The sequence below is a fragment of the Hippocampus comes genome, unplaced genomic scaffold (genome assembly GCF_001891065.2).
Source record: "Hippocampus comes isolate QL1 unplaced genomic scaffold, H_comes_QL1_v1.1 scaffold150, whole genome shotgun sequence".
NCBI classification, from domain to species: domain Eukaryota; kingdom Metazoa; phylum Chordata; class Actinopteri; order Syngnathiformes; family Syngnathidae; genus Hippocampus; species Hippocampus comes.
Window position 1 is genome coordinate 2,326,724 of NW_017805496.1, and position 25,385 is coordinate 2,352,108.

The 25,385-nt window shown below is 43.5% G+C and overlaps 3 protein-coding genes across 5 annotated transcripts in view; 2 read left to right on the top strand and 1 right to left on the bottom strand.

Moving 5' to 3' along the window:
- Window positions 1-1,265: 1,265 nt before the first annotated feature.
- mettl21ca (methyltransferase 21C, AARS1 lysine a) lies at window positions 1,266-4,007 on the top strand. The gene is made up of 5 exons (XM_019876347.1): window positions 1,266-1,358; window positions 1,979-2,069; window positions 2,146-2,303; window positions 2,370-2,487; window positions 3,188-4,007. The coding sequence occupies exons 1-5, from the start codon at window positions 1,314-1,316 to the stop codon at window positions 3,697-3,699; spliced, it is 924 nt and encodes a 307-aa protein (XP_019731906.1). The 5' UTR covers window positions 1,266-1,313; the 3' UTR covers window positions 3,700-4,007.
- A 372-nt stretch (window positions 4,008-4,379) lies between these two features.
- tpp2 (tripeptidyl peptidase 2) lies at window positions 4,380-19,620 on the bottom strand. Of its 3 annotated transcripts, XM_019876344.1 has the most exons (30): window positions 19,372-19,620; window positions 18,311-18,439; window positions 18,022-18,117; window positions 17,204-17,308; window positions 16,999-17,123; window positions 16,757-16,920; window positions 16,477-16,631; window positions 16,299-16,375; window positions 16,094-16,221; window positions 15,811-15,862; window positions 15,126-15,322; window positions 14,695-14,810; window positions 14,427-14,598; window positions 14,083-14,240; window positions 13,925-14,001; window positions 13,708-13,814; window positions 13,447-13,601; window positions 13,191-13,307; window positions 13,004-13,104; window positions 12,842-12,938; window positions 12,626-12,763; window positions 12,285-12,529; window positions 11,950-12,028; window positions 10,274-10,312; window positions 8,637-8,788; window positions 8,451-8,547; window positions 7,759-7,889; window positions 6,744-6,996; window positions 6,527-6,648; window positions 4,380-6,343 (listed from the first exon to the last, which is right to left on the bottom strand). In XM_019876344.1, the coding sequence occupies exons 1-30, from the start codon at window positions 19,534-19,536 to the stop codon at window positions 6,256-6,258; spliced, it is 3,837 nt and encodes a 1,278-aa protein (XP_019731903.1). In that variant the 5' UTR covers window positions 19,537-19,620; the 3' UTR covers window positions 4,380-6,255. The 3 variants fall into 3 exon arrangements, with proteins under 3 accessions (XP_019731903.1, XP_019731901.1, XP_019731904.1); XM_019876342.1 differs by lacking the exon at window positions 15,126-15,322 and having other exon boundaries at window positions 15,614-15,862; XM_019876345.1 differs by lacking the exons at window positions 10,274-10,312; window positions 15,126-15,322 and having other exon boundaries at window positions 15,614-15,862; window positions 19,372-19,619.
- A 4,259-nt stretch (window positions 19,621-23,879) lies between these two features.
- The window catches only part of rasa3 (RAS p21 protein activator 3), a 30,888-nt gene continuing 29,382 nt past the window's right edge, over window positions 23,880-25,385 (top strand). The window contains exon 1 of the mRNA XM_019876368.1: window positions 23,880-24,162. Coding sequence (XP_019731927.1) covers window positions 24,108-24,162 — 55 coding nt within the window. The 5' untranslated portion in view covers window positions 23,880-24,107. The remainder of the gene's footprint in view (window positions 24,163-25,385) is intronic.

The window sequence follows — 25,385 nt, forward strand, 5'->3', positions numbered from 1 at the left end:
TTCAATATCCCGTAAAAGTTCACGAATGCAAAACAGTCGGTACTCTTTTTTTTTTTTTTTTCCCCCCTAAGCAGCTGTGTATTTTCCTGCTTGGCGCCAGAATCTATATTTTAAGCACAGGCAGGTTTAATGCGTTGGTAACATGAACACGGGCTGGAGAGTTTGAGCAACTTGCCAGTTGTATGATATAAAGCTGGCGCACAATTTGTGAATGCCAAAATCCCTGAACATTGTTTGCCTCGTGGCCAGGCCGTGGGCGTGAATCTGGCTGGCGAACAGAGTGCCACGGCGGAACGTCGGATTAAAACGCAAAGGCTTTGTTGATCCGACGGGACCAAAGGGTCGTGTCTCCGTCAAAACAAACTCGGCGGCCGAAAGCTATCCGAGCGCACACGCATATAAACAAGCTCCTGCTGAGCCACGCAGCTAATTTGTCGCCTCTCATCAGCTTTCAAAGTCTTATCTCCCCCCCCGCCCACCACCACCTCCCCCCCATATAAGGCTGATCCACATCAACAATAAAAGTAGAGCAATGACCTAACCGCTGTGCGTTTTCTGTTCATGCCAAGGCATGGATGGGTTTCTGTATTTGGAAAGCGCATGGATTTAAAGCGATGATACCTTGCTGTGAACTGAACTTAAGGGTCAAAGGTTAAAAAAAAAAAAAGTAAGTGTGGGTGCTCTTACAGCGCTAATTGGACTTGATGTTGTAGCCGCGTCCTACTTTTCACCCTCAGGGGGGCTGCTCGCCTGATGTGGTTGCGTGCAAGCCCGATCTGGTTACCGTCAATATCTGGTTGAAGAAACTGAAACCAGCACCACATTTCAGGCTGCCTACGTGCTTCCAGTAAAATTTGCAAAGAAATGACCTCCTTTCATCGACAGAAAAAAAACAGCTTTGAAAAAAATCAAATCAAATAATCTCCTGCTTAATTTTTTGTTTTTTTAAAGACTCATTCGTCACATACATTCAAGTATTAATGAGTGTTTGGGAGTATTTTTTTTTAGCAAAGTGGGAACAACTTGAATCGTTCAACCAGATCTACCCAAAGCGTGGTGAACACTCACACATGTTCGTTCCATCGCGGCCTACCACAAAGCCGACAGGAAGTCGATTCCCGGGCCAGCGCTGGTCTCATGACATATTTGTCATTCCGCCTTGCAAATCATCTTTGCGTGTACATGCTTGCGTCTACCGCTGCTTGTGTTTATTTATCACGGCTGCAGTTCTATAAATACACACGTGCCCTTGTGATGATGATGGGAGTGTCTACCAGGATGCTCTCTATAACCACCCAGGCAGATATCTGTGGATGCACACAGATTGCAACTCTCCCGGGATTAAAACACGACACCAGGTAGGTCCAAGGAGGAAGGCAAAGTGGGATTTAGTCAGCTGAGAATGGAGTTTGCAAAGATTTCCAGTGGAAAGGCGGCTCAACTCAATGACCAAATAGCGGAAAACGTCTCTGATGTTGAGAGAGCTTCCTATCATTCATTCAGTCTTTTGATTTGGTTCTATGAAAGGCTCAGAATGTACCTGTAGACAATGTCAAAGTGGATATCAAAATATACACTGTACAAAACACAACTTGTATTTTTTGTTCCTGTAAATTCAGATGAAACAATTTTAAAATAGAAATTATTGACATTTAACATCAACGTCAGCGCAACAAAGCAGGTAAGTTGTTTGCTCCAAAACAATCTGTGGAGTTGGTTTTACTTCGCTCCTTATGATGGGGCTCGACTTCTGTCAACTCTTATTTCTTTGTCGTGAAGTGTGAGAAAACCAAAACTTGAAATATTTTGTTGAATTGCCCAGCTTGAAATTTTGTTGGATTGACATTTTGAGCTCACCCAAATTTTTTTTTTTGTCTTCCACAGTGTAATTATAAAGCTGTCTTATGACGTATTTCTTTGATCTATATTTTCCATTTCCATTTCGCCCATGTCTTCGCATGCTTGCCAAACACCGAAGTGCATTTTCATCCGGCCGCTTTGTCAACATCGGGCGAGGAAGCCAACCGCAGTGACAATGGAAGAAGATGAAGAGCAAACAGAGGAGATGGGTAAGAAAGAGTGTCACGGACGAACAGCTGGAACGAGGCCGCGCCGTAAAACGTTGTTCTCCTTTGCGTCATGCAGAGCAATCACACAACAGTGAAGTTGTCCACAAGCAGCAAAGACAAGGTTGGGCTCCATGTTTCTTCTCTAGGCCCGATAAAGAAATGTATAATTACGTCGGGCAGGAGATCGTCATCCAGGAAGGTTTTGACTCCTACGCGGGAATGATATGGCCTGGGGTGAGTCGTTCCGCATTCTTCCTCAATGTGAGACTGTTGCCTCAATGTCATGCGTGCTGCTCCCAGGCTTTGGCTCTCAGTCAGTACCTGGACTCGCATCGGAGCCAGCTGAATCTCATGGACAAAGCCGTACTGGAGATCGGTGCAGGGACCGGCCTGCTGTCCATTGTGGCCTCGCTCCTCGGTAAGGGAGACACACACAGAGGCAGATATGTCAGCTTGAAATTTGTGGTTTTGGATTACAGTTTGCGGGCCAATATTTGTATTTTATGCCCCATGAATACACATTAAATAGAAAATCAGAGACTATAATCCTGATACTACTGTCAAAAGAAAGTCGAAGAAGCTGAACCAGGCCCCAAGTCAGGGATGGGCAACTGTCAACATATCGCCAATAGTTTTAGTGGTAATATCACCACTCGATGTCAGACATGGCTTAGTTGTTGTGCTGACCCAAATCGTTTTCTGGGGATTTGAAATGATATACAGGACAAACTCAGTAATGTTTAACTTTAGAGTGAGTTGATTTTGGCAAAAAAAAAAAAAGCAAAAAATGAGTTCTTGCACTTATTGGTTTGCTGTTCAACTGTTTTGTGGCGCCCTTGAGTGGTCATTTTGATGCAAGAGATCCCTTTGCAATATTAGTTTGTGGTTATTTAGTTGTTGGCTTGTAACCCTTTGTTTTTGGCTTGGGATCGCGGATCTTTTATGCATGATGCATTGAGAAATGTATGATGAAAAATGAACTCTATTTAAGAGTGCGTATTTTGAACATATGGATGATGTACTTTGTTCATATCTAATGTGGCATTTTTGTTCTTCATCTAGTTAGGATGTGCGTTGAAGTTGCCTGTCCCTTGTCCTATGACCTTTGTGGTCTACAGGGGCCTGGGTGACCGCCACCGATCTGCCAGATGTTCTGGGCAACCTGACATTCAACGTGAGCAAGAACACGAGGGGACGCTGCCGGCACACCCCCCAGGTGGCCCCTCTGTCCTGGGGCTACGACCTGGAGCGCACCTACCCCACGGCGATCTATCGCTATGACTACATCCTGGCAGCTGATGTGGTCTACCACCACGATTTCCTGGATGAGCTCTTGGCCACCCTGAAGCATTTCTGCCAGCCAGGGACCACCCTGCTCTTGGCCAACAAGATCAGATTGGAGTCTGACCAGACCTTTCTGGACAAATTTAAGAGGGTCTTTAATACACGCTTGCTGGAAGAAGACGAATCATTAGTCATCTTCATGGCCACGTGCAGAGAAGCTAAGGAGGGAGAGGACATGCAGGATCTTCAGAAGGGAAAGGCGCGAGGGGAGGGAATGAACAGCGAAGGAGAGGGAGGCCGTTGCCATGAAAACATGGATGGAAAATCTTCCCGGATCGATTCGTAATACAGGACGCGATGGAGAAGCTGTTGGAGAGGCGAGAAGAAAAAAACGAATGTAATGAGGAGGCAACGAGCCAATCAGTGAACTCTGTGGCCAAAGTAGAGAAGCACATTGTCTCAGGTGAGTGTGCTCTGACGTCAGTACAGTATCAAGTCAAATTCAATCTGCAAGTTGGAGATTGCAGGACTGTGTTTGGGTCAATCAAGTCGTTTTTTTGTTTTTAAAGGCAAACAGATGCATATGGGTTATTTATTTGTTTTTTTTTAATCATCAAAGTAATTGATGATCAATAAACACGTTCTTGAAAATGATTTTATTTAGTGTTCGTTCCTTCTGTGGGACCTGATTGCATCCGCTTTTTTCCCCCATTTTTACACAAGTCTCTGAAGAACAAAGGCTTTTATACCAAGAATTTATTGGCCCTTGCCGCAATTAATGCCTAAAATATTGCAGTCAGAATACAACAGTGTGTGTGTGCGCATATATATATGTATATATATATATATATATATATATATATATATTTTATTTTTTTTTTACTGTCCTAACACCAGCAAAGAAAGAAACATGAGAATTCTGTTTGGTGCCAGAAATGGACGGCATTCAATGATGGTGGAAGGCCTTTTCCGGGGAGATGGTCAATGGCAACACATGCGGCAAATAGCAGAATCCTGAACTTTTTGTTTACCAGACCCGAGACCCGCCCAAACACAGGGATGGGGGTAAAAGTAACAACAATGCAAGAAAGACAAACCAAAAAAAATAAAACTGCAGGTTCATGTTTCCATGAAAACTGCAAATAGGTGAAAACTCTGAGGCAACTGACTTTAAAACATGACAGCTAAAAACAGAAGCGCAATGTCAACATGAACTGTGAGTGCCCCCCCCTAAAAAAAAAAAATCATTTTAGTGACCTGTAATTACAGATGGAGCGATGTTTTTTTTTTTTAAACAAACCCAGGTCCAGTTACACAACTCAGTTGACAATTTTCATTGGTTTAAATATTGTTATTGATACATATTAAAAAAAAAAACAAACTACACAACACCAGTCTATTGCTGAATTATAAAACGTTGCTGGCCATTGACCAAAAAAAAAAAATCCTTCCCAGTTTAACATCTTCAGACCAACTTGACCTTGCAGTGATGAGAATCTGTAATTGAAATGCATCAATAAATGCAATTGTCACACAAAGGTATGCGTGTCTCTGTTCACTGTACATATGCAACTTTCCCCCTCCGCCCCCAAAATATCAATTAATGTCATAAATGTGTCAAGAGATGGATGGAAAATTGCTGAGAAAAACAAAAATACATCCAAAGGGTCAAACCACTGCATCATATGCAAAATGGCCATCCGTGCTTCAACAAATGAAAGTAAGTTGAGGTAAAGTATCAAAAACACGCAAAAAGAGCCTCAGTGGAAGCCACGTACTCGTCCTTCATCCTTCTGCTCAGTTGACGTTCATGGAAAACAAAAAAGCTTGCCATAAATTCAATTCATTCACCGACTTATCTGACAAAATGTTTCAGATATTTAAAAAGTATTCAACTTATAATTAGCTTCCAACTAAAACCATGTTTCCTGAAATCCTACAAGGCATGCATATATTCCAAAATACAGATTGGCATATTAGTATTACAGTATACTTATTGCATCCTGCTATGCTCCGATAGGCGTGTCCGTACATATTTTAGGTCTCCTAGTGTACACGAGCAACATTTTGAATGCCGCGCAGAAAACATATCGACTAACGAGCGAACGTGTATCGGTGAAGTTCATGTCGTGCCACGGCTGAGGACCGATGGGTGGCCACGTGCCGCTGCTCGACTTATCTTGAGGCGCGGTAAGCGGCGTGACGCAAAATGAAGCTGTGGCCCGTTTTGACGGCAGAGGCTGATGAGTGGAGTGCCTCTACGCTACTTGGTGTGCCGACCGATGCAAAAAAAGAAAGAAAAAATGGTTTAGGTTTTTTTTTTTTTTTTTTAAAATCACACAGTTCCAGAGTCCAAGCACATCTTCCCCCCTCATGTCAGTAAAGGTACATGGATGCAAGGCACCGCAATACTGCTTCAGTTCTGAGGTTTGTTCATTTGAGTGACGTCAAGATTATAAAAGTCCAATAGTCAACTTAACATCCAGGTCAGCATGGCACAGAGACGTGGGACGATTTCCTGGTGTCCCTCGAAAATTGAAGATTGGAGGAAAAGATGGAGATTAAAAAAAAAAAAGAAAAGAAAGTGTAAACTGTTGTCCATGAGCAAAAAATGTGATCATGACGCTAGAGAACCTCCAAAAAGACGGAACCGCAACTACAAATTGTGGATTTGAAAGGAAATAAAAGACCCATGAATACAATTGTTTGTTGTTGTGCTGCTGGTGGCACTCGAATCAAAAGACGGACGCTTAACGTGTCCTTTTAAAATGACCTGTGAGCTCCACGCTGTCCTTCACTGCCCCCCCCCCCCAAAAAAGAAGCCCTCGCTCCAAACGATCGTGAGGAGCTGTCATACTGATGCTTCAGCGTGGCCGTGCTGCTCATGCCGCTGGTCGGAGTTCTAGAAGGGACTGTAGTCTGCAGGGTACATGACAGGGAGCCAGTTTTCAGCGAAGGTGGCACAGTGCGTCCATTTGAGGTGACGCATCCAAACAAACAAAAAAATACCCATCAGTGACACATCGCCTGCAAGTTAAGTCTTAATATGAATGAGCATATTTGAACTTCTTCCTCCACCTTTCTGGACTGACAGTACCGCGTTTCGGTATGAATCTGATTCTGACTGCTTGTTCGAAATAAAAAGTTCAATCGCTATCTTTATGTTATGACATACTTGGATGCAGTTCTTCATGTTCTCTTTGCTGGGCTTCTCTTCCACCATCTTGGAGGCATATTTTAAGGCTCGGCCATACATTTTGTTCACAAGGGCGTGTTTGTAGGAAAACATCAGCACCTGGAACAAAGACTCTTTTCATTTAACAGCAACGGCACACGAGAAAACAAAATTAATGATTTCACTTGGTGTCACAAACCAAAATCTGAACGCACCTTTGAGTCAGTCAGCTCCGCCCACTTCTGCACCTCCCAGAAGGTTTCCGTCAGAGTGTTCGCCATGCTCTGCGCCGAGTCGTCGGAACTACTCGCCTCCTGTTCACTAACTTCCCCGGCGTCGGCTTGGCCGGCGGCGACAGCGCCGCCGCCGCCACCTTCCTGCGGCGTGACGCTCATCAGCTGGTCGGCCAGAGCGCAGCCCTTCCTGCACAGGGTGTCCAGCAGAGACGACTTCTGCTTCTCCATGTCGCTGAGAAAAGAGAGGAGTGACTTGACTTGCAAGTTCACTTTCACCATCTAGCACTTATACCTACAAGTTTGCCCTACAACTCATGGGAGAGAAAAAAAAATCTGAACAAAAGGTTGAGTACAGTCAACTGCTGTTAAGATAAGAAAACCTTAATTTATCTCACAATGGAGACATTCGCAAAAATGTGCTGAAAAATTCGACACATTTTCACAAACTTTCAATCGGAACAAATGTAAATAAACCAGAAATTCATTATCCTACAAGTTGGCACATAATTGGGAAATTAAATATTGGTGAAAAATATATTTTAGCATAATCCTGACTGGCGGCCCGGTAGGCGAGCGCTTAGCATGTCCGCCTCACAGTGCAGAGGTGCAGGGCCCGATTCTTGTGTGCAGTTTGTATGTTCTCCTCATGCCTGCGTGGGTTTTCTCTGGGTACTCCGGTTTCTTCCCACATTCCCAAAACACGCATGGCAGGTTGATTGGGCACTCCAAATTGTCCCTAGGTGTGATTGTGAGTGCGAATGGTCGTTCGTCTATGTGTGCCCTGCGATTGGCTGGCAACCAGTTCAGGGTGTACCTCGCCTGCTGCCCAAAGACGGCTGGGACAGGCTCTATCACGCCCGCGACCCTCATGAGGATAAAACGATTTCAAAAATGGATGGATGGATGGATGGATGGATGGATGGATAATCCTGACTAAAATAATCAGATTTTGTGCAAGGACAACTTCATGTGGTACAGCAAGAGTCTCACATACGTCTTAATGGTAGCAGCATCGGGTCGAGGGTCCGTCTTCATGGTGAAGTAAACGGCCAATTCTGTCTGGTCAATGTGAGAGATGACCATGTCAGCGGCTGACACCACCTCCCCAAGACGCTTTGCACGCTCCTAGGAAAGGGCAGACAACGTTAGTTTGATCTTATTACTTTTATGTAAAAGAATCAAATAAATAGTAACAAACATTCAATTACACTGTGAAGTCATTTAGCAAATGTTTTTTCTTAAAATTGTTTGATTACAGTGTAACGGTATTTTTATTCATTCTTTTATTTCATCGGGCTCATTAAATAATTGGCTCATTGATTAATTGTCAATCATAATTTTAGTATAATGTCATTGTGAAATAAATTGATGTACGCTAAACATCTCGAAATAAAATAATTGGTTAATTTATGAAGTACTTAAAATACATTTTTTAAATGAGAACAAATGAGTATTTGATTAATATAATTTCAACTGTTTAACTTTTTTTTCATCTACAAATGACCAGGCCCATCTGCCCATTTTAAAATTCAAAAGTAACCCTTCAGCACAAAACTTTGCCTACTCCTGGTATGAAGAAAATTGCTGACACACGTTGGTGACCAGTCTAGGGTGTAACCCGCCTCTTGGCTGAGTCAGCTGGGATAGGCTGCCAGTACCCGCACGACCCGATGATGAGTCATTTACCTTTTCAGAGTCCAGCTGATGTAGTCTTTGCACATGTAGAGGAAGGTAATCAGAGTACTTTTCCTTCAGCTCATCATAAAGCGAGCTAGAATCCAACCTGAGCAACAGAAAGAGGACAACAGTAATAAATAAATAAAATCAAATAAATAAGGCATTCTATAAAGTTTTTTTTTTGTTCATGCTCACTTGGTCATCCACTGAATCTTCAAGTCTCTAATGGCTTCGGCATACTCCTCTTTTACGTCTTTCTCTTTGTCGGCATCCTTATCTTTCTCCTTGCCTCCATTCTTTGCTTTGTTGGGTGCAGGGATGAGGTGGTAGATCACTGACACAATATCCTGCATAAAACACAATTAGTTGTCACATTAAATACCAATTACGTACAAGTCGGCATCGGTCATTTTCGCGCTGACGCCAACAACAACAACTTATAATCACAGTCAGCACAAGCGTGTTGAATCATTCACATCATTTGGGTCAAGACATGCCGAGGTACAACATCATGGACATTATGGCTTTCCGCCCGGAGTCACAATCATTAAAAAAAAAAAAGGGGGGGGGGGTACAGCGTGATGGTTGGATAGAAGACCAAATAAAAACCTGAAAGTCTGAATAGAATGGTTATTGCACCCTGCACAACAATGACAGACAATGTGGATCTTGCCATCGGACCTCAACTAGCGCAGCCATCCTGGGTCAATTGACCACTCAAAATCAACACGGTTCTTATTTATTTAACGGAGGGCTGTAATCCCATTATTTATTCGGAGGAAGCTCTCATGAGAACACTGACTGACAAGAAAGAGAGGAGAAACAAAAAACTTAAATATTAAATCATTTCCCTCAACGCAAGATTTTCCCATGTCCTACTTTGTCATACAGTGAACCCTTGCTGGTTAAGCGGGTTACGTTCCAAAAAGTGTAACGGCTCCTCAAGGTTTTCTCCCTAGTTTAGAAAGACTTGACGAGTCGGCAAATGTTAAAACAGCCTTTATTTTGGCTGATGAACACCATTTTGGGCTGGAAAAACTAGGAGCAAAATGTACAATTGCACAATGTACAAGATACCATAAAACAGACATTCGCCACATCCCATTTCGCCATGTAAATAGGAATTTAGGAGTAATTAAAAGAAATCGAAGTTCTTGCCGTCTGCACCTCACATTTTCGTTTATATGCCCAAACTAACATGACTCCGAATCAACACAGACCATTTCCTGCCACTCAATGCAAAACTCAAATGTAACAGCAGGGGGCAAAATAGCCGAAATAAATGTGGAATCATTGTCATTTTCCGGTCATGTAGAAATGTACATTACTGTATTTTAACTTTACCACCAACTTATAATCACGACAGTTACAGTCAGTTGTATTTTTTTACAATTACTACACAATACTGTACTACAGAATCAAACCAAAGATCGAAATTTGTTTTTGTTGCAAAGGTAAATTTGGCACGCCTACAGAGACGAGACGCGGAGACTGTTGACATTGGTCGACAGTCCCTTAGTCAATCAGGATCCAGAACACAAATGCACTGTAAAAAAAAATTCTGTGAAACAGCAAAGCCGTGAAAGGCAGAACACAAATGCACTGTAAAAAAAAAAAATTCTGTGAAACAGCAAAGCCGTGAAAGGTGAACCCCATTATCATGAGGGTTCACTGTACTTCGAAAAAAGACACAGTGTGGCATAGTTTGACAGATGAAATGGAAGGAATAAAAGAAATGCAATCTTAAAGTGAAGTCAAAGTCACTTCCACAGGGTAATGAGTCTGAGAGCAGTGGCCGCTCTGTTGCACAAAGTTTCTATCTCATCCAGTACCTTTTTAAACTTTCTTTGTCGTTTTGCAGAGGACTGCCCCTGGTGGTCAGAATAACACACAGTAAGGAAGAGACAACACAAGCACACGCCAGAGGATTCTTTTTCTTTCGGTAACAGTTTGCCCTTCACGGATGGAAAACCCAGCCACCTACCTGTTTGACAAACACAAAGTTGGAACTAAAAAGCCTGATTTTCGTTGATCATACACTCCTGCGCCCGGAATCATCACCTCTGAACTGAAGAACAACCACGTACGAAACAACAAACATATGTAGATGCGCCTCTTAGATGAGCGGAGAAAAATGAGCTTCATTGTTAAATGCAAATAAGAAGTGATCAATGGCTTTTGCATTGTTGACACTGACTACAGTCTGCCGAAGAAACATCAACATTATATGGACAAAGGCGTTGGACCTTGCTAAGCTGGTAATGAAAAAAAAAAATGGAAGAAACTGTGGCATTGAAAACAGTCTCATATCTTTTTGATAGACCGTCAACAAGGTTTCGGAGCGTGTCAAGATCGGGACTCTCTCAGTGCCACTCAAGTTCTTCTACACCAAATAAAACTTTTGTCCATATAATGCGTGTTCCATCTTTGTGATTCCCAACGACGGAGCTGCAGCACATTAAGATGCCATGAGGTCATCATCAGGCCAGCTGCGGCAAATTACCCAATTTCAATTTCATTCATTTGCTCCTTGGAATGTATCTTTGTTTATCCATCGATCGACAGGTGAAATAATCAAATGCTCTTCTACTCGGTAGAAAAAAGTCCAATTTTCTAGTGTGTCCAACTGTCGCCGTTTTTTTTACTACTGAGTAACAGCTTTGTGGTTAACCAAACACACGGAGTAGAACAATTTGTGAGTAAACTGAGACAAGATCTTCCATGAAGTGCGTATATTTTTTTTATGACAATTTTGTTTGGTGATGTGTCACCACATTTTTGGAATGCAACATCAAATGTGTGCCTTTGCTCGATAAAGGTTGGGAAATACTCTTCTATATACTGGTTCACCTATACCCCGCCCCCGTTATAGTTTGCGACCCCCGCCCCCAACCCATGGAGCTCCTGCCTTTCCTCATGACCAAGTGAACACGCGAGCCACAGACACGTTAACAGGCCAAGTTCACGCCGAAAATATGACTAATAATGTGTCATCTAATTACAGAATAAACGAGCAAAACCAGATGTGTTGAGGAGGCACACGGGTGACGGCAGACGGTCAACGTGACATGCAATAAACACAAGACCCACAATGAACCACCGATTAATTGAAGGACAACAGCAACCGGCACTGGTGGCAAATTTTTAAAAGAGCAAAACGAAAGCTCAAAAGCTTTAAAGGACCATATTTCAACCCTCGCCCTCAGGAACATTCACTGATCATATGTCCAAAACCATCCCTTTTCAGAAAACCTCCCCCAAAAAATGAAAAAAAAAAAGGTGCACATGGGTTGGGGGCTGGCCAATAGTATTGATTCATTAATTAAAAAAAATAAATAAAAAAGGCTATGAAAATGGCCTTTGGCCCCAACGCCATATCTACTTCATCCATGGCGTATTTACTGTTACATTTTATTCCGTAATCAAAATGGAGTGAATGTTCTGAGACGCAGGATTGACCACTGGTCTGGAGAACGGAAAACAGTATGAAAGAACTGAAATGACTCACTGCTTTCTTGCCATATTCACTCTTGGCCGCAACAAGGGACCCTGAAAGATAGCACCCTGGGCTTGTCCCTTTTGGAATCCTGAAGGAAGGACAAGAAGAGGGAACAAAAACAGAAATAACACAATTATAGGCCAGAACCGACGTGTGTTCCCTCCCTATCGGGTGGCGACTATGATTTAGACACAAGTGACACATTTCTTACGTAAAACCAAATTCAATATGTGCAGCCATCAATAGGCGGTTTAACACCGCTAAGATGTCAGGGAATTCTGCTCAATAGACATTTGGTTATTTTAAATGTGTTGCTACATTGCTTAGCCTCCATTTGAACTCACTTGTCGTCCGGCAAGGCTGTGGCATAGAAATGCTGCGTGGCCCCTGGTGACAGGGTGACAGAGTTTGCCTTCTTCTTGGCCAAAAGGGCCGCCCGGTGCGTCTCATAGACATCCGGGCTGAGGGTGGCAGACAGACGATGGGAGACAACAAACGGCAGGTCTTTTAGGCGCTCCAGCTCACTCGACAACTCGTGGCGCACCTGCAGGCGTACTGTGTAGTCGCCCTTTTCCAGCTTGAGAGAATACTGAAGGAGAAAAGTGGCGTGCGTGCCGTAACGTTTACACCTGGCACAACTGCGCTGGCAAAAAGACCAATCGAAAAGACGCGTGGAAAAAGTCACCTGATGTGGGTAGGCATCCCCTGAACCCAGTAGTCTCTTGTTCTGATCAAACAGCATCCACAGCTGACTATCAAACTCGGACTCATACAGCAGCTCACACAGCAAGGGGCAGCTGGGTGTGACTTCGCCGCTCTTCGGCTGCACACATAAAGCGATGAATACCATGAGATTAAAAAAAAAACGTGACTGTTGTGCGCTCAAAGCATCAGGGGGTACCTGATGAAAACTGTAGGTGAGAATAATTTCGTAAAGTTGCCGGTTGTTGGGGAGAACGTCCCTCCCTCCCAAAGGCTTGATCTTTGAACTGAGAGGCCTAGAGGAGAGGACGACATCATAAACCACTGGCGCCACAAAGCAACGATTAGAGTGTGAAATTACCTGAGAGGCTGAACCCAAGACTTCAGGGTGATTGTCGGAGAAACTTCCTCATACCTCAGCGGCGATGACACATCAAAATTTGTAACTCCCTCTGACGCATGCTGGCCGAGGATAAGAGGCGGAGGCGTGACGGAAGGTGTCTGAAATGTCACGTTTCTGCTCTTATATGTGTCACTGCTCCACTCACCATGTGCAGCGGCGAAGGAGAAATATTGAGACCGTGGAATGAGATGTTGTAGTCCACTGTGACATCGCCGAGACTCGCCCACCAGCGTGCAATGCACAATTCCACAATCTTACCTGACTGGAAAAGGCGGGGAACAAAAAGACGGAATTAGTCACCATCAACAAAACTTTCTAAGGGGCTTTCAGCGACAACGCGCTTCACGTAGGTTACTTCGTGAAGGTTCACGCAGAGTAAATGAGGCCACAAATGTACAAACCAGCACGGGAAAGGCTTCAGTTAGCGAGCCTTTTTCCAAAAGTGAGGAGAACTTGTAGAATTCATTCGCTCGGTATGCTTTCTGCTTGACGAGGTGCACCGAATGCAGAACAAACTTTGAGGACACGTCTCCAGAATGAGAAGTCAGCATGATCTCTGCAGAGGAAAAGAAAGTAAGAAACCGCAACACCGCATTCAAGCTGCTTCTTCTTCTTTCGACCTTAAGAGAAAGGAGAACATGTGGCACCCAACCAGTACCAACCTGCCCAGGAGGCTCCCCGAGGCACAGTGAGGAAGTGCCGTTTGATCTGTCCTGGTCTGAAGTGGACGTCTTTGAAACACAATTCGTGATTCTGACTCTCTGTCACCCTGCCAGATAAAGGGGGAAGAGGGAGAAAGAGAGAGACAAAGAACAGTGAAAACAAAAACTTTCACAACACCCCTATTGAGAGAAAGAGCAAGAAAATGTCGTCGCTTACTTGGTGGGAATAATAACTGTGATGGGGACTCTGAACAGCGGCCCGCAACCAGGCGCTGCTGTGTCATAACCACATACCTGAAAATGATACATTCTAAGTTGGTACAATAGCTCGTACATACTAAACCTGACCTTTTTTTTTTTTTTTTAAATGCCCACCTCTGTGTAGTGCACCCCTTCCCTCAGGCCCACAGGATCCACACGGACATTGACATGACGACACTGGTTCATCAGCTCTAGATGAGATGGACACTGAACCCACGGGGCTGCACACGTGAGCGCCAAGTGTAGCTGCAAGGATATTCGCTCGGTGTTTTCTGGGATGAATCAGAAATATAGTATGAGCAAACGAGAGCATACAAAGTCTGCACAACTCTGCCATGATTGATGTCATCTTCACCAATGGAGACTAAATGGTCCGTCCAGGTGGATGGCTGTTATTTTTACAGATTACTGACCAATCTAAAGTATTGAAAATGGGATGGTAGGTGAGGAGAAAATACCTGTGTTTTCAGGAAATATCGGCTCTATTCCGACGCCGTGGTCTGAGGGGGACAGAAGTTGTGCCGGATCCCTGAGGTAGATGCCTCTCTGTGTTCCCACGGTTACTGAGAAACTCAGATGGCTCGTAGGTAAGGAGGCATTTTGGATGAGGTAGTCTAATGCCCTGTCCACCTACCCACAGAAGTTGAAATCAGCAGTGCAAAAATACATATAAGACAACATGGTAGAATGACAATACGAAACTATCAACAGCTATAGGTCAGTCACCTGAATGATTCCATGGCCCTGTGCAAACACCTCAATGTCATCAACCTTCAGAGCTGTGTTTTCCAGTGCTCTCCTGACTCCAGGAACAGAGGGACGTATCCCCTGCTGTTTTAATCCTGTCTCGAACAAAGTAACAAGCTATCATGAGCGGCTCTGTCAGACCATACAACAAACAGTAATGTTTGGTAGTGATGGGAAAATGAGGCTTCAAGATGATTCATGAATCAGTTGTTGCGTTAATTGAGCCCTGTTAATAGCACTCTGTTCAACAAAGGGCTGAAAGCAGACCGATTTAGCATTTCTTAAACCCCTGTCTTTCAACCAGGGGTGCCATCTAGAGGAGGCAAAAAAAATTCCAATAACTGGTTCATGAAGCAAATTTGAAGCTTCATTTTGCCATCGCTACTGTTTAGCATCAAGTCCTGACGCACCAGAGAGGATGAGAGCAATGCCTCCGCAGGCGTTGGGGGATGACATGGATGTGCCGTTCATCAGCTGGGTACCGCGAAGAGTCCAGTTGGGTACAGATGCAATGGCCCCACCGGGGGCACTTATGCTGACCCCTAGTGCACCGTCTGTACTGGGGCCCCTGGAGGACCAGGTGTACTGGTTGGGGGGCAGCTTCTCCCTCAGGGAAGGCTCTGTGAGACCATACAACAAACAGTAATGTTTGGTAGTGATGGGAAAATGAGGCTTCAAGATGATTCATGAATCAGTTGTTGCGTTAATTGAGCCCTGTTAATAGCACTCTGTTCAACAAAGGGCTGAAAGCAGACCGATTTAGCATTTCTTAAACCCCTGTCTTTCAACCAGGGGTGCCATCTAGAGGAGGCAAAAAAAATTCCAATAACTGGTTCATGAAGCAAATTTGAAGCTTCATTTTGCCATCGCTACTGTTTAGCATCAAGTCCTGACGCACCAGAGAGGATGAGAGCAATGCCTCCGCAGGCGTTGGGGGATGACATGGATGTGCCGTTCATCAGCTGGGTACCGCGAAGAGTCCAGTTGGGTACAGATGCAATGGCCCCACCGGGGGCACTTATGCTGACCCCTAGTGCACCGTCTGTACTGGGGCCCCTGGAGGACCAGGTGTACTGGTTGGGGGGCAGCTTCTCCCTCAGGGAATACTCAGCTACCATCATGTCAGGGGTCACATAGGCTCCAACACCTGAGGAGAGTGTGCGCATCAGACTTTGCGTTCAATTTGAAAAGATAAAACTTGTACTGGTACAAATATATTCATCAATTACAATGAGAGTGCAACCTCAAAATTGGGTATGCTGTTGCTATCTTAATCAGGCTGTATGCTTTTGTGGTCGATAATGTATTTGCCGGTGGCTTGCAGAGGCATATTCATAAATTTATAAAAAATAAATAAATTAAGAGGCTGATGTTTTACCGATGACACTACTGGTGGTTCCTCCGGGGCAGCCCACTGTGGAGAGGCAGGGGCCGTTGTTTCCCGCGCTTGACACAAATATCACATTGTGCTTCTGCACAGCTTCTGTGATCACCTCACAAATCCTCCTAAAAAAAAACAGATCCGAAGAATGACAAATCCCTTTACGTCGGCTTTCTTTTTCCTGAAACTTCACAATGCTTACCCTGAATTGGGCCAGTGGGTGGCTTCTCCATAGCTGTAGTTAACTAAGTCACACTTGTAGTTGATCACTTCAATCATCTTTGGGTTGGCGCGTGATTGTGAACAGGGAAAACAAACAAAACAAAACATTAATTCATTATCTACAGTTCAATGATCACATCTAAATCCAATTAACATACGGCTCGAATAAGTCCTGTGCCCGTTTCCATGGTACTCAGCCGAGTGTCTCCAATCTTCAGCGCTAAGATTTGGGCACCGGGGGCGACCCCATTGCGCTCCGGTTCTTCTGGGAAGTAACCTGCTGCGATGCTTGCAACATGTGTCCCATGAGCCCCTTTGAATACAAACATCCCAAGTCAGCGTGGCGCTCCCACACCTTGCACAAACCACTCAACAACAACTTCCTTTAGGTGATAAATGGGAGCATTTGAGACGAGAACCTGTTTTCAAATACTTCACCTCCACTGGTAACGATGCAAAGTGTCGCTCCCTCGTCATAAATATTGACAGAGTAGTTTAGCATCTCTGCACTCCCCAAGGTTGCATACTCTTGCGACTCTCTGTAGGAGCTCAGAACAGTGCACTGGGACAATTCTCCACACTCGGAGGTGTCCATGACGGCCCTTAACAGAAAAACAGCAATTTGAGATTCTTGTGAAGGATACTGGTAACGATTAACACGGTCAATGTATCGGACTTACCTCCATGTGACGCCATCATGCCAAAGAACACAGTCGTATACAGGACCGGGATCACTGTATTTTTTTTCTAGTGAGACAAGCAGCTCTGATTGACTTTGCAACTCTTCCCTCTGTAACTTCTCTAACTGGAGACAAAACGGCAGGATGAATGGCACAAGCGCACCAGCTTGACTAGATCATTCCTGTGACGGATCGTTCTTGTTACCTGGGATGGAGTTGGGTGTAAGAGATCAAACTCCTCCATCTTGCGACAGGCATCAGCTAGTGCTGCTCTATGTGCTGGGTCCCACATCTTCTCCTTTCGCTCTTTCTGCAATGTAGAAGAGTGTTGTTTTTTTTTTTTTTTTAATGCAGCGAGGCCTTCCAATTATCCGCATCATTTGAAGCACTGTCACTCAGACGGAATCGCAAAGAATCAAGGACGCATAGATAGCCCTTTTCTTCACACCAAGTACGAGTGCAAGCACTTACATTTGAGCTCCTCCCGATACTTGACGAGGCCATTGTGATCACAATGGGTTTTATTTCAATCGAACTTGAACGTGACTTGTTTCACTCAACTTTTTCGGGTAACAGCTTGTCGTTACAACGCCAACACATGAAATACCACGTTACTAAACAAAATAAACAATAACAAATGAATCACTCCAAGTGTGATCTCACAGAGTGTGTTAATGAAAGCATCCTCGTGCAGCCATTATGCGACTGCAGTGGCCTAGAAAAGTATCTCCTCACATACGCGGCTGATATGGTTTCTACGAGGTGTATCAGGCTGGTGATGTGGTAATGGTAGATGCAGTATCCGGCCATTTTTAGGAGTCCCGATACTGGTATCAGTATCAACGCATCCCTGACTACTCTACTAAATGTCAGTGTCTCACTGTTTTCCATCCACGGGATGTTCAAATGAGGTTCTACACATGTTTGTTTAACATGACCGGATACTGTGAGTAATTTAATGAGTACGGTGCAAAATCCTACTGACCAAATAAAGAGTAACAATACAGCACGACATTTTCTTACCTGTATTCTTTCTTTCAGGGCCTTAGGGAAGAACTCATAGCCATTTTTAACTCCAATGTGATACTTCCCTGATGGGTTGACCCAAGCAGGAGGGATCTGGTTGACATAAAAAGACAGCAAATGAGATATACTTCGAAGATAATTGCAAAGGTAAAGGACAGCATGAAAACCAGAGAGGAGTGTGATAAATCAGCCCGTGTCATACACATGAATGCACAATTTGGTGTTGTTTGTAAAAGAATCCCCAAACTGACAGCTGCAATTCAGTAACTAATATTAATCGGCAAACCTTCAGTATTCTACCAGAGAGGCCAGTGATTGTCCCTTCTTTCGGCTCCACCACTGTGGTCATGTTCACGTCACCACTGCCTGTTGTGTCAATGATATCAACAATCTTTGGCTTCCCATCTGTTGTGACCTGAGGATGAAGACACAAATCCGCAGTCAGTACCCCTTTTGTCATGTCAACATGGTAACGACATCCAGGAGAATCTCTCGAGATCTTCAGTAAACTATTATAATAATTCAAAATTTTACATTTAGCTTTTGTATAAAGAACACGGGAATATTTCTAACCTGCAAAAACACAGTCACTACACGATCCGAATCTGCCTCTGCCCGTTACAAACTAAAGATCTCATCAGTTATTGTCACAAATTATAAATCACTCTACTTTTTACAGCACCACCACATTGACCATATGCAGCAAACTGTAACGTGTCATCTGCACATTACAGTGTATAATTTTACAGTATAAAATAGTTTCGCGATGAAATCCAATGTCTGCCCTTTGGTAGAATAGAGCTCACCAGAGCTGATACCGTTTAATTAACGTTTTATGGTTAAAACGGACAAAATCTGGTCAACTGTTGCCCCGCGCCTTCACATGTATGAAAATGGAAATTACATCGGAATCACTCTCGCCTTACGTTATTTAGCTCACGATTACGGTATTTTGAATTTCAATTTCACAACTTATCTTCACTGCGTGTGTCCTACAATAATAATCAAATAACATGTAATAACGTAAATAATCCGACAGTGTCTACAAAGTGAGTCAACTGCTGTATGCTAATAGAAGGCTAACTACATTAACGGCTTTGGGCAATTGGACTCCATCGTAAAATCATTCATGAGAACTGAAGAAAAAACGACAAATGCGCTTCTTTGTGTGAATTAAGTTGTCATTATTCTGTCAATTGCACTGTCGCAGGATGAATGCCATTTGTTTAGCCCAACAGGTGAGCTAGCCTACTAGCTAGTGACTGTACAGATTATGTGGCCTTTGCTTTCAATTGCCCCCAGTTAGCTTGTAGCTAACTCGCGGTCGAGCGACCGGCTCAGTTGTACCTGCATGCCGGGCGCCCCTGGGTCAACTCCGGTGTCCATGATCGCGATGAGAACCCCTCGGCCATCGTACTCGGGGAACCGGCTTAGATAGGACGCGGCGCCGGTCTCTTTTTTGGGAAGCAGTCCGTGGAAGGGGAACGGCTCTTCGGTTGAATGGGTAGCCATGACTCGAAGAGCGATATGACAGATAGCAGCGAAATGCCAAGCACGGTTGTCGCACAGAGCGAGTGGACGAGACTTGTTAAAGGGCCACAACACCATACGTAGCCGTCACGTGAGCTGTAATATGAAAATGACAAATAACTCACTCATGAGTTTGTTTCAGAGTAAACACCTTTACTGTTTCTATTAGAACAACACAGTTTGCAGTTCTTTTTGTTCAAAATAACCTATTTGTCCCCCACCCCCAACAAACCTTTAATGGAAAAACTCACCTATTCGCATTTTCGGTCGGACTTTGAAGTCACAAAATAGCACCAAATCTCTCTAAGAAAAATTTTAAAAAGTATTTTTTTGTCAAGGAATTACAGTGAACAGCTTAAGTATTTGCTGTTCATGAATTCACCTATTCTCTGTTTGTTTCTGATGTACTAATCTTCCGACCTGTTCACTTTTTTTGTGCTCCGGCCAAAGCCGTGTCTATAAAAATAATGGAGTTTCCTCTAGTGCCATACTACATGCCATAACTTTGTCTGATAGAGAAAAAGTGCTTTGCTTCCATCTTGTGGCATCTTAAGGCAATTACAATTTTTTTGTGTGACCATCGAAAGACTCGCAATTCTCAACAGGGCTCGGTCCATATCCCCATGAAAATTAGGAGTTCGCCATATATTTAAGTAGTTCTCAACTAAGAGTCAAGCTTTGTATGTAGAAAGTTATTGTATGTGAATGTACAGGAGCACGCGCGGACACACACACACACACACACACACACACACATACATACATACATGCATACATAGGGGCCATGGAAGCCTTACATGTCAAAATAAAAAAGTCACACTCATTTGTATTAACTATGTTTTTACAAAAAAATATTTTAAATCATTGCATTGTGCACGCCCATTGAAGTTCCGGTAGTTCATGTTATTTTTATATGGCTGAGAATCAGATTAGGGACTGTTAGAATTGGTTGAAAAGGCATTGTTCAACTACATTAACTGTGTCCACATGCTTGTGGATTATGTTTGACTGTGTGCTCACTAGATGGTGGTATAATACTGATAGACATCCATCCATCCATTCTCTGTACTGCTGAGCCTTATTATTATATAGGGTCGGGTTTGCTGGAGCAGATATGTGACTATTCACTGTGTGTTCTTATGGTACTGTACAGTCCCGTCACTGTAACTGTTGATGTTTTTTTTTTCATGTGTCTTGATAAAGTCCATTTGAAAATTTGACTTGATCCACCAAAATGTTCTTTTGATTTCCACTGAATCCATAAACCCCTGAAAATACTTTGTACTGTACTACTATGTTAAACCCCTATGGGGACACAGCATGGAGTACAATTATCTGAGTAACACATCCATTTGTGCACATGCTTTTACCTGATAGTTGCCTAAAACAGAACAGAAAATCTGTTTTCCTGTTGTTGTCTTCGCTGTTGCAGCACAACAAGGTGAAAGCATTGCATTAACGATGGCTACCGACCGCATTCATGAAAACGCATGCAGGTTAACAGGTTAAAAATCATTGATGGCCTGATCCGCCCGGCTGAGTTCACACTGGTCCTTTTGTTCATCACAGATCACATCAGATTTTGAGGGATCTACTCTGATTTGATACAAGCCCTGTGTGGAGAATAATGCTCGAGAAAGATTAACTTTGTACACGTCAAACACCATCTGTTCCAGTCAAGTCCCCACTCAGCTAGAAAGTACAGTCATTGAGCGCACATATCCGCATTAAGAGTTGTTGTGCGTGAATTAGCACAAACCACAGTGGTCGTACAGTTGGAAGTGTGACAACGCCCTCACACTCTGTGGTAGTGGTTGATCAGCATGTATCTGCAGGGAAAAAAAAATCTGTGCTTTGTCTCATCTTTACACTGGCTCCGAATTAGCTGGAGAAAAGGTTTTAAAATTCTGCAACTGATCTATGAATCAGTACATGGTTTGGGTCCTGAATACCTTGAAGAAAATCTGATTGAATAGAAGCCTGGTAGGGTGCTGAGATCTGCAGACTTGGGACAATTGGTGGAGCCTCAAGTTCAAAGTATACATGGCGAGGCTGCATTTAGCTTTTATGCTGCAGTGTCTTTAAATCCAGGTTAAAAACATTTTGCTTTTCATCCCCTTGAAGTCCTAACATTTTACAATCGTTTTTCTTTTAGTGAATGTTTTTCAAGTTTTCTTTTAATGTGTCAATATATGTTCTTTTAGTAATTTTGGGAGGCTACTCTTGTTTTTATCTGTTTTGATTCTGAATATCATTAACCGATGTGTTTGTGAAAAGCGTCTAGGTGTTGTTTCCTTGCTTGTGTGAAGCACAGTGAGTTGCCTGGTATATAAAATGTCAATAAAGCTGCCTTACATTGCCTTTTTCTTTGCTTTTGTCATGCAGGTACACATTTTTGCAAACATCGTTCCATTTTTCTTTAATTTAGTTGCCATACATTGTGTTAAATGAGGCTCCTCCAAAATTCTAAAATCTTCTGCAAAGAAAAGTACATACAGTTTCACTCACAGGCTTGTGGTTTGCCACAGGGCGTAGTCACAACAGCTACATGAAATACAATCTGGTTCTAGGCGTTATTTCTCGATATGATGCAGCAAGTGTGCATCTTAGATGCTGCAGGATGTGGCTAACTTGGTAGACCTACACAATTATTGTTGGTTTTTTCTGCAAATGCTGGGATTTGGGGTCACTGATATAGTAGCTTTGGCGGGAGCAGTGCGGTTTCACTCGTCACTCACAAGATTGGTTATTGTGTTTGAAAATGGGCACACCGCTTCAGATAGCCAGGGATACACGCATTACCAGCTCACTAATATGAACACTCGGACCGCCGCAGCGTGTGGAGAGTATGATTTCTGATGTCAGGCATGTCTAGCGGAGATGCAGCCTAATTAGCTTTAGAGCTTTTCCAAAGCAGTCACTGCTAATCTCGACAGTGCAGCAAGCAGTGATTTCTGGTGAAGGGGAAGTCCAACTGCTCCTTACGCCCACATCTCTGGCTTGGCCAGCTGAGGTCGTATGTTCCGCACCAGTGCCGGGTTATTTTGAGAATTGTGGCCATTATGGTCTCGTAGGCGTGGCCCAGTAGGCTCGAATGTGGCTTGATAATAGCCTTGGGCTTTCCACCTGAATGGACCTTTGATCCCTCCCAGACATACATCCCACAGGTCAGGTCAACACTTTCAGTTGGACTTCCTTATGTTAAATCTGTCCCAAGATCAGTGTCAACAGGAAAAGTGGATCCATTCCTATCCAGGACTCTTCGTGTTCTATGACTTACTGTCACGCTAATTTGTTGAAAATAACAATTGGCAGCACAGAATATGACAAGGTTTCTGTTGATAGTTATATTTATATTATATTATTATTATATTTGTTCACACCGTATCTTGCTCAAGTCATGGTTATGGATCGAATACCGCAATGATTTTATTGTTGAGAAAACATCTGCAATCCATTCGATTTAGGTACCAGTCAGTTGCGGCAGAGTCACTGCAGGAAACACGATCATTCATTGCCAAAGCTCAGAGATGGGTTCAAATTCAAGTATGTGGGCATGGTGACCAGCCTTGCCAACTGCTAAAATTATACTTTCTGAAGAAGACCATAATTATAGGCTGTTCCTTTTCTCTGTAATTTAGCCATCAGCATGATGCTGTGTTTGAGGGGTGATTAATGCCTACTCATGACCACCCCCCCCCAAACCCAATAGACATTCTGTCATGAAAAGCATTTGACCAACTTTATTTTATTTTTTTGAAGAAAAAAAAATAACGACAAGGTAATTTATCTCTTGGAAACTCCGAATGAGGACAATATGCAATTTGATGAATTTGTAATGGCTTGACCGATGTATGAAAAGTGCTATATTAATAAAATTCGATGGATTAATACACAGGGAGGCAAGGAAAATAATTTCGATATTTATTTTAGAAGATAAAATAAAGTGCGAGATAGGTTTAACTGGGGCTAAACAGATTTCGGACGGGTCTATAGCCCCCTAACATCGGTGTCGTGCCATCTCTGAAATCAGTGCTTCTACTTTTTAAAAAATCGGTGCTTTTACTTCAGTAAAGACTGAGTACGTCTGCCACCTCTGATACTGTTAAAACAATACCACTGTGACAGGTAATCAAAAGTGAGCATCAATTACACGGCCATATTCATGTTTATAGAGCTCTCGCATCCGAACTGATTAGAATATGCTCCTTCGTCTTTTTATCCGCACAGCTTCTGACTTCCTTTCCACTGTCACGCCTCGTAGAAGGAGGCGGGGCTCGGCGAAGCCATCCCCCCCCCCCCCCCCCCCCCCCCCCCCCCCGCGTTTGCTGCCGCTGCCGCTGCTGCGTGACGGACTGAGAGAGCTGTAGCGGTCCTCAATTGTTCTCAATCAGCCAGCGACGCGGTGCTGGATTCAGAGTGCCATCGCAGCTATGTGCGCATAGATGTGCAAAAACCTCTGGAATATCCCATTGCTGGAGAGGCTGCAAGCGACCAGCGTGGACGTCCGCGTCCGTTCAGCCGGCTAAAGGGAACTCAGGGACGACGACAGCATGGCGGTAGAAGAGGAAGGTCTGCGGGTTTTTCAGAGCGTTAAAATTAAAATAGGTAAGGAAAAAAAAGAATCCCCACCCCCCAATCTGAGCGCCTAGATTGATGGCTCCTCGTTTATGGGCCAGACGGGCACCGAGGGCTGGAGGAGCGAGACTGATCTGTCTTGTTAATGTTATTCTAATTCAAATCACATGCGGTTCCGTGTAGACTGTACAACAAATGTCCGTGCAGTGGAAAAAAGACACTTCGACAGCCTTGTGGCTTCGGGGGGACTGTGGGAATGTAGCAGCTGGCTGGCACACAAGAGCCATCTCGTCTGTTCCGATTGCAATGCCTCTATTTGCCTGCAAATAATGGACAAAAAGTGAACGTTTTTTGTATAGTTCATCTTCTAATGGTCATCCTCAAAATCCCCCGATACCACACCACCACTACCACAGTCTAGTCATTGATTGTTGAAAAAGCTTGCTATATTTAGATGTCTCCAGCGGGTATCCTGGTTTGCAAGAGACACGTTGAGTGCATAGTGCGTACACTGATTTGTTATGAATGAAGCCAGAAATGCTCAAAGTGTCTTACAGTGAAAGCTCTGTTGGAGCTTTCTTGACCCTTTTAGAAATGATCGTTGCAGTCCACGATACACGTACTGGACTGAATGGGTGCCTATTCCATAATTGCAATAGATAATAACTTCAGTAGTTACAGTCTAAGAAACATCATAGTCTCGGATGCAAGTCTGAAGTTACCTTCAATAATCTTCCAGTCATTCCATTTTTTTTGTTGTTGCGTGAAATGCACCTAAAATGGTTTCAGTTATGTGACCCGAACACATTCCGTCGTGATGATAGTAAATGTTTCGTCTAAGATGGGGTGCGCTCTGTATGTTTCTATTTTTGGCCTTTTTAATGAATTCAGCCGCACATCATTTCCTGTGTGTGCCCTAATTGTTATTCCTACATGGTCAATAAGGAACAATCTCACTGACATCTGGCACCCTATTCATCCTAACTGTGATGCCCGGATTGTTTTGACTCCAAATGCGCAACAGAAGGGAGGAACAAAAGGAAAAAAAGTCAAATAAAATGACGGCACATACACGCGTTGAACAAAATCAGTCAAGCTGATGCAAAATGAGTTTTTGTAGCATTTCTTTCCATACGTCAGAAATACAACATGTCAATCATGCATTCACATATAAAGGCATTCATTTTTTATTACAGTATAGCAGTTGGACCTACTTCAGTGTGGATAAAGTAGATGATTACGGCTTAATATTT

Excerpts from the sequence above, each read along its gene's own strand:
- mettl21ca (XM_019876347.1), top strand. The coding sequence starts at position 1,314 with ATGCACACAGATTGCAACTCTCCCGGGATTAAAACACGACACCAG. Across the intron at positions 2,070-2,145 it reads AGAGCAAACAGAGGAGATGG|AGCAATCACACAACAGTGAA; the intron begins GTAAGAAAGAGT and ends TGCGTCATGCAG. Across the intron at positions 2,304-2,369 it reads CGGGAATGATATGGCCTGGG|GCTTTGGCTCTCAGTCAGTA; the intron begins GTGAGTCGTTCC and ends TGCTGCTCCCAG.
- tpp2 (XM_019876344.1), bottom strand. The coding sequence starts at position 19,536 with ATGGCTACCCATTCAACCGAAGAGCCGTTCCCCTTCCACGGACTGCTT. Across the intron at positions 16,376-16,476 it reads GCACAGGACTTATTCGAGCC|ATGATTGAAGTGATCAACTA; the intron begins GTATGTTAATTG and ends GCCAACCCAAAG. Across the intron at positions 15,323-15,810 it reads GTAGCTGAGTATTCCCTGAG|GGAGAAGCTGCCCCCCAACC; the intron begins GGAGAAGCTGCC and ends GCCTTCCCTGAG.